The sequence below is a fragment of the Myotis daubentonii genome, chromosome 3 (genome assembly GCF_963259705.1).
Source record: "Myotis daubentonii chromosome 3, mMyoDau2.1, whole genome shotgun sequence".
NCBI lineage: Eukaryota > Metazoa > Chordata > Mammalia > Chiroptera > Vespertilionidae > Myotis > Myotis daubentonii.
In genome coordinates this window covers 31,152,650-31,161,202 of record NC_081842.1, presented here as the reverse complement: position 1 = coordinate 31,161,202, position 8,553 = coordinate 31,152,650, and the positions used below count along the sequence as shown (strand labels likewise).

General features: G+C 44.8%; 1 protein-coding gene and 1 non-coding gene across 2 annotated transcripts; one reads left to right on the top strand and one right to left on the bottom strand.

Annotated features, from left to right (window-relative positions):
* Positions 1-971: 971 nt before the first annotated feature.
* On the bottom strand, positions 972-1,044 carry TRNAV-AAC (transfer RNA valine (anticodon AAC)). The gene has a single exon. It is a non-coding gene; the product is annotated as a tRNA-Val (tRNA).
* Positions 1,045-2,901: 1,857 nt separating this feature from the next.
* ACTRT3 (actin related protein T3) lies at positions 2,902-5,705 on the top strand. The gene is made up of 2 exons (XM_059686993.1): positions 2,902-3,142; positions 3,865-5,705. Exons 1-2 carry the CDS (start codon positions 2,946-2,948, stop codon positions 4,781-4,783), a joined length of 1,116 nt encoding a protein of 371 aa, XP_059542976.1. The 5' UTR covers positions 2,902-2,945; the 3' UTR covers positions 4,784-5,705.
* Positions 5,706-8,553: the final 2,848 nt, after the last annotated feature.

Sequence of the window (8,553 nt, the reverse complement as noted above, 5' to 3'; positions counted from 1 at the left end):
CAACTGAACTAATTCGTTGCTTCCCTCTTTAGTTTCCCAACCAGATTCTGTTTACTGTTTTTATAACGTCTGTCTACTCAATAAGAAGTCTGTGCATAAAAACACAGCCGTTATGTTTATAAAGAAAAATGTTGAGGCTGTTTTTTTCTTGATTGTGTTACTAAACTCAAGGGTTTCGCTGCTTGGGGTGCTGTATTAAAAAAACAAGAGGTGATTGTGGCAAGGTAGTTTTATTTACTTGCAGCAAGTAAAGGCGGTGGGGATTCATGGCCAAAGCTGTCTCCCAGAAGAGAGGCTTAGCCATTGCTATTTGGTCAGGTACACAACTGATTTCTTCCTTACAGTTGGCTACATTTATCTAATCTAGTTCCTGCCGACCTCATCCTGTTTACAGTTGGTATGTAAAATACTGTGCTACATTTTAACATTTAGCAAGAGTAACGTTTACTAAGAATGACCCAGACCTTGAGACCCTTGTCCTAACAATTTTATCTTTCTGAGTATACTTTTTTCTTATTTCACTTTTTTGTCGGAACACTTTTTGATGATTTATTAATTCAGAAATATTTATGAGTCTCTCCTTGGTGCCAAGCATGACACTAGTATAAAGAATAAGAATAAAGCATGGTCTCTGGGGGAAATTAATGGAAAACCCAATGACATAATAGAGTGTTCAGGAGGTCACAGGGCTAAGAGTTTTCACACTGATTTCCCTGCTAGGCTGTACATTACATTATTTTCCCAGTATCAATCAGGTTGTGAGTTGAAGTAAAAAAAACAAAAACAAACAAAAACCTTAATAAATAAAAATTAAAAAAATAAGAAAAATTAAGTCTGGAACCCTTCTTGCACATGGCACGCCATGAATAAAAACATTTGGTAAACAAATGAAATAATACCCAAACCGAAAGTTGAATTTCCGAAGGGTGTACAAGTTGCTGTTTTTAAAGAAAAAACAGGCTAAAAAGAGTTGTTTCCGCCCGGTTTCGAACCGGGGACCTTTCGCGTGTTAGGCGAACGTGATAACCACTACACTACGGAAACCGGGGTGACGGGAGGGCTTCAGAAAATCCTAGATATAGACATTCTAATTTGTGGGTTGCTTACCCTTAAAGTTAACTAAGTAAGATTAATGTACTTTCTAATTGAAAGAAGAAAGTAAAACCAGAAAGAGGAAAATATGTTGAACAATGCTATAATTTAAAAATTAGAATTTGGTGCACTTTTTTCTAAAGCTCTCTCTCCCCCGCGGTACCTGCTAGTTGCCCTTCTCTTGGGTGCACTTTCTTCTATGAGAAAGAAGTGTTTATTATGCACTTCTCCCAGCGTGGCGTTGCTGAGAGTGCCAGGCGTGTTTGGGGGGCTTAGCTGGAAGGGCGCGTCCACGCGGATCCCAGAGTCCCCGATCCCGCAGCGGCGCCCCACACCAAACCCCAACGCAGGGATTTAGCCGGAGAGAAAGCAACTCTTCCAAGCCCCTAGTGGAGGGACGCGCAATAGCGTTTGAATTTCCTCCCTTGCTTCCGTACACCACAGCTTTTACTAGTAAATTGCGTACTTACAGGTGTGCAAAATTGGGGGTGGGACTCAGATACCCAGATGCACTTTTTTGGCACGAAAGGTACTTAAATGCTTCTAAGCTCGAGTGAGCTTCATATGACTGAAGGTCTATCACTTTTCCTGCAAAGAGACAGACACACCCTTAGGCCTAAAAATCCAGACTTTTTCAGAATAAGAATGACTAGTAGCTTCCATATTACCCGGGGAGATAACCTGATGAGATTGTGAGATTCTACCATTTTGGTTTTTGAGTGCATTGTTCTTACAAACCACACAAAAGAAACACAACCATTGCCCAGTATATAGAAACAATAATAAACGTTTTTATTTTTTAAATTTTATTTTATTGTTTAAAGGATTACAAATAGTAGTACATATGTCTCCTTAACCCCTCCCTCCCCCCCCCCCCCCCCCATTGACCTTACCCCGGCCTCCCCTACTCCCCGGCACATGCAATAATAAAAGTTTTTAAAACCCACTTAGGTTTTTTTCCTTTTCTCTTTTGCTCAATTCCTCCACCCCTTCCCCGGCTCCCTCCTGACAGCTGTCAGACTGCTCCTGTATGAATGAGTCTGTCTCTATTTTGCTTGTTAGTTCTTTCTGTTCATTAGATTCCACATGAGTGAGATTGTATGTTAAAACCCACTTTAAATTTTTATTGACTTGAGAGAGGGGAAGGGGTCATAGATTTGTTGTTCCATTTACTTATGCATTTATTGGTTGATTCTTGTACTCGTATATGTCGGGACCTGGAATCGAACCCGCTACCTTGGAGTATCGGTTGGACACTATAACCAACTGAAAGCTACCCAGCCAGGGCTTGCTTTAAATCTTAGCATTTTTCCTCTTCCTCTTTTCAGAAGTTGTCTGGGTTTCAAAAGCAGGGACCCTGCCGCCCCCCCCCGCCCCCGCCCCCCTGCTGGGACGACCTTCCCCTGTCTAATCTCTCCACCTTTCCCCATAGCTTTCCCCAAGCCCCTGGACAGACACTTACTAACTAGAATTCAATGGTCTGGAGAAAGAAAACGTTTTCTAGCTATTCGAGGTATTCGAGAAAACCACTTGTGAGGGGTTAGTATTTTGGGGGAGGAAAATGGGGTTTTCCTGATCATGGTGTTCCGGGATTCCAGGGGTGAGGGAGAGAAGCCGCGGCGACAGCGGTAACTTGGAGCTCTCTGCGCGTCCGGAGAGTCTGTGGGTCCGGGATGTGCCTGCTCAGACGCTGCGGGACCTTGCGGGGGCTTTTGTGACGCGGCGTTCCAGGCCCTCCGCTCGCACGCAACACTGGCAGCTGGGAGGGAGGGCAGGGGCTGCGCCCCGCACCTGGCGTCCTCCTGGCCCCGGGCCGCAGCCAGGAGACCCGAGGCGGTGGCGGCGCGGGCAGCATGAGCAGCTACCAGCTACCGGTGGTGATCGACAACGGCTCGGGAGTGATCAAGGCGGGCCTGGCTGGGTCCCGGGAGCCGCAGCTGATGTACCCCAACATTATCGGCCGTGTCAAAGGCCAGAGCTGGGCCCAGGGCGTGCAGGAGCTGTGCGTGGGCGACCAGGCGCAGACCCAGAGATGCTCGCTGTTCATCAGGTACCGCCTTCTCCCGGCGGGCAGGACCCGCGGGGAGGGGGGGGAGGGAGAGCCCAGATGAGGTGCTCAGAGGGTGGGTGAGAGAAAAGGTGAGGAAGCCGGGAGAGCCGCAGCTCGCTGGCCTTATTGGAAATGCATGGGCCACAGCCCTCCCAGGATACGAAGCATCTAATGAGTGAATATTACTTGCTCTCTGGATCTGTACAAATGTACGCAAACATATAAATTTAAGTTGCACTCGAATCCAGACGACTCCTTCACCCTTACCTCCTCCACCCCCACGCCTCCCCACCTCCCAACACTCCCCTACCCTCAACTCCCTGTCCTCCTCCCAACACACCATCTCCAAAAAAACAAAACAATAAATAAATTTAAGCTGCACTCATAAAATGCAAGTTCACTTAAGCATGTTACTTAATTCATGGTACCTTTGTCAGTTGGGTGGTTGTTTCAAATTAATTGGTAATAAAATTGTACTGTTATGTGAACATCCCCTTGCCCCCAACTTTTGTAACTCACAAGGGGGTTTTCCCAAGCGGATGTGGGGAATGGAAAGCAACAGAAATTGCAGAGGAAAGTAGTTGTTCTCCTTTTGCTGGTAGTTACCTTCTCTGAGAAACCCTGGCAGTCACTGGCCATAAAGGGATCCTAGTGATAAATACGGGAATTAACCCAGGTTGGAAGGGTAGGCACTGCCATTGATGCTATTGCTCTTTCTACAGCTACCCAGTGGAGCGTGGTCTCATTACTTCCTGGGGGGACATGGAGATCATGTGGAAGCATATCTACGACCAGAGCCTGAAGCTAAAGCCCTGCGATCACCCGGTTTTGATTACTGAGCCAGCACTGAACCCACTCGCCAACCGGCAACAGATCACTGAAATCGTTTTTGAGCATCTGGGGGTTCCTGCCTTCTATATGTCCATCCAGGGGGTGCTGGCTCTCTTTGCTGCTGGCTTCACCACTGGCTTTGTGATGAACTCAGGGGCTGGGGTGACTCAGTGTGTGCCCATTTTTGAAGGTTACTGTTTGCCTCATGGTGTCCAGCAGCTGCATCTGGCTGGCTTTGACCTCACCAGCTACCTCATGAGTCTGTTGAAGGACCATGGCATCATACTGCTCAGTGCTACCGACAGAAGGATTGTCACAGAAATTAAGGAAACCTCTTGTTACGTGGCCATGAACTATGAAGAGGAAATGGCCAAGAAATGTAGTAGTATGGAGAAAGTTTACCAGCTACCTGACGGGAAGGTGATCAAGCTCTACGACCAGCTCTTTAAATGTCCAGAGGCCCTCTTTTGTCCCTCTCTCATGAACCTCGAGACGATGGGCATTGATAAGATGTGCTTCAGCAGCATAATGAAATGCGATAAAGATCTGAGGAATTCCCTTTTCTCCAATATTATCCTTGCTGGGGGATCAACCTTGTTCCCCAACTTAGACAAGCGGCTCATTAAAGATATAGCAAATATGGCGCCTCCCAATACCCCTGTGCAGGTCAGAGCTCCCCCAGAACGGAAAATATCTGTGTGGATGGGAGGCTCTATTCTTGCATCCCTGTCTGCCTTCCAAGATGTGTGGATCACTGCTGCAGAGTTTAAAGAAGTAGGTCCCAACATAGTACACCAAAGATGCTTCTGAATATGAGTAAAATGCTTACAAGAAACTGTTTCAAGTGTGTGGGACAGAAAACTTTGGATATGATGTTTCTGGGAGAACAGAAAATATTTCAATTATCGGAATGTCCATGTCTCTGTTGCATTTCTGTAATGGGGGAGAATAATGGTGAAGCAGTAAAACAACATGTTTATTGAGTAGGACGAAATTAAATGCTACAGGCAACATTATTTTTGACTTTGGAGATCTTACATTTCCCCTGGAGAGAGAACGACTTTGTGGTGCAACATGTTATGTGCCAAATGAGTGATGTAGATTTAAGTTCGATGAAGTTTAAGGAAAGAAAGTTTGCTATGAGGAAAGATTTCATAGTAAAAGATTTCATAGCGAAAGTATGCCATCATAGATGGAATGGCATTAGGATGGGAAGGGGGAGAGGGACAGAGGGCAGATATCCAGAAAAGCATAATGGAAATGAACAAGGGGCTAGAGATGAAAACGAACTAAGCATATTCAAGGCATGTTCAGTGAATGGTTTTGTTAAAATGAAGAAAAAACTCATGGAGCAGACTAAGAGCAACACTAGGAAGGTAAATTAAGGCCAGAGGCTGGAAGGCTTTGTGTTAAATGTCATATAAGCAAAGGGGAACAATTAAAGATTTAAAAGCAGAAGACATAAGAGAATTGAGATGAATGGGCAATAATTTGGAGGATAAATTGGGGAGGCTCTGGAGATTTGATGATCAGTTAAAAACTAGACATAATATAGTTGAGTCTTGGTCCAGCTGGTGTGGCTCATTAGTTTAGTGTCGACCTATGAACCAGGAGGTCACATTTTGATTCCTGGTCAGGGCACATGCCTGGGTTGTGGGCTGTATCCTTGGTAGGGGGCATAGCCGATCAATGATTCTCTCTCAACATTGATGTTTCTATCTCTCCCTCTCCCTCACCCTCTCCCTACCTCTATGAAATAAATAAAAACATTTTTTTTAAATAGTTAAGTCTTGTATTCAAGATTATAGGCAATAGGACTTAAAAACAAATTATGAAAAACAGACAAGTCTTGGTGCCTAATTACATAGGTGTGAAGGGGGAAATAAAGGGTCCGAAATGACCTATGTATCAGAAAGAATGATGGCAGTATTGACATAACTCGAAGTATGTATAGTATCCACTCTATGCAAGTCACTACACTAAATCAGGAGTCAGATCCCGCCCCAAGGAAGCCAGCAGTCTAGTATAAGGAGCATCCATACCTTAATTATCATAATGCAAGGTAGAAAGTGATTTGGTATCCAAAGTGAAGTCTAAAATGCTCTGAGGTTTAATAGGAGGGAAAATATCTTAATGATTCAAGGAAGACTTTCTGGAAGATTTGGCTCTGGGACTGGGCTTGAGGACAGCTGGAATTTACTTCCCTTTGAATTCAGGGGCAGCATATGTGGGTTGAGGCCTACGCCCTGCCACCTACCAGCTGTGCTGTTTAAGCAAATTGTTTAAACACCTTGAAGATCAAGTTCCACATCCATAAGGTGAGGTTGCTAATCCCAATCTGTCTCACAGGGTCATTGTGAGGTTCAAATGAAATAATGTCCCCAAAGGAACTTTTTGCTCATAGAATTAGAATGTATAGGTCTAGTTCAGATGCTACTTCCTCCATGGAGTCTAAATTGACTGTGTCCTCCAGCATATCATATCACACACACGTCTATTGACCATTTTATTCATAGAGGCCCAGTGCATGGATTTATGCACCTGTAGGGTCCCTCGGCCTGGCCTGTGGGGATCGGGCTGAAACTGGCTCTCCAACATCCCCCAAGGGGTCCCAGAGTTTGAGAGGGTGCAGGCCAGGCCTGAGGATCCCACTGGTGCACAATCAGGGCCGGGGAGGGACCCAGGGAGGGCTCCAGGGCGTGTCCGGTCCATCTCACCCAGTCCCAATCGGCTGGACCCCAGCAGCAAGCTAACCTACTGGTCAGAGCATCTGCCCTCTGGTGGTCAGTGCTCATCATAGCGACTGGTCAAATTGTCGAATGAACAGTCAGACACTTAGCATATTAGGCTTTTATTATATAGGATTTTTTTTTTTTAGCATATTAGGCTTTTATTATATAGGATTCTTTTTTTTAAAAAATATATTTTATTGATTTCTTTCCAGAGAGGAAGGGAGAGAGATAGAGAGTTAGAAACATCGATGAGAGAGAAACATCGATCAGCTGCCTCCTGCACATCTCCTACTGGGGATATGCCCGCAACCCAGGTACATGCCCTTGACCGGAATTGAACCTGGGACCTTTCAGTCCGCAGGCCGACGCTCTATCCACTGAGCCAAACCGGTTTCGGCTATATAGGATTCTTATCCTTTGGTTTACTTGTCTTTCTTCCACACTTTAGAATTCTTAAAGTGCTTTCTTTTTCCTAAAGAAAATAGGGCTAATTATACATTTACCTAATTTAAACATCAATATCCCAGAGAGACAACGATTATTCCCATTTTACAAATTAAGAAATTGAGATTTAAACAGGTTAAGAGATTTAAGTTTAAAGTGATCCTGAAATAACTTGCCAGGTTAGGTGGGCACATCGTCCTTATCCTGGTATTAATGTAAAAACATTCAAACCTATAAAGAATTTTTGTGAGTTTATTTGAGCCAAACTGTCAACAATTGCTGGGAAGCAGCACCTCAACAGATCGAGGTAATGCTCTGGAGAATGGCAGGTTTTTCTCTATTTTTATGCATTACAATCAAAGGAGGGATGTAGGTGGGTTACATGAAATCCATCGGTAATAGACTAGAGAGGCAGGAGAAAGCAAAGCAGGGCAGGGGAACCTCTGGGATTGGATAAAATGTAAAACGATAGACACACTTAGGTGGGTGCAGGAACAATCTATATACATAAAAGGCTATTATGCTAAGTGTCCCTCTGGCTGTTTAACTGGTTGCTATGATGAGCATGATGCTCACTGACCACCAGGGGACAGACGCTCAATGCAGGAGCTGCCGTGAGACACACTGGCCATTTACAAAGAACCAGCACCACAGACCTGGTGCTGACAAAGCAACACCTGGCTTCCCCCAAGTGGGACACAGGGCCCACCACCACCTCAGAGCGACACCCCACCAAATCCCAGCCAATGCTGCCAAGACCCCAAGGCACAAAATGAGGCCCACAGCCCAGCCCAGCCTGGAAATGGTGGCTATGGGTGCTCGGTAATGACGTCACGTAGCAATACCTGGCTTCCTCTCCCTAGCGATGACTAGCCTCCTTGGAGTTTCTTCAGCCCAGGAACCTGACCTGCTTTATAGCCAGGTGGACACATTTTACACTTTAACCAAATGTCTGTGAAGCGTTTTCCCGTGCCTCATCTCATTTGATCCTCACAGAAGTCCTGGAGTGGGTAGATAGGAGACTTGGTACAATTCTATTTTCTTTTCATTAGCCAGAAAAACAGAGATTTAGAAAGTTTAGAAACTTGACCCAACTGAAAAGAAATAAAAAATGGTGGACCTTGAAAATGACTTCAGGTTTTCTCACTGGGCAGAATATAATCAAACACTGCTACCGTTAAATATTTTACCCTTTGTTCTCCCTGCGTGATCTACAATAATAATGTGTTTCATGTTGATATTTACTGCTGTGTTGCTGACAATTACCTGAAAGAGAAGTTGGGGTGCTTCACTGGGCTGGAAAAGTTTAGCTACATCAGAAAGCAGGTCTAATTAAGCAAGTTTATTCTATATATATAAAAGGCTAAGTTGACTCGTGCATTGCATGATACATATAAAGCTTTC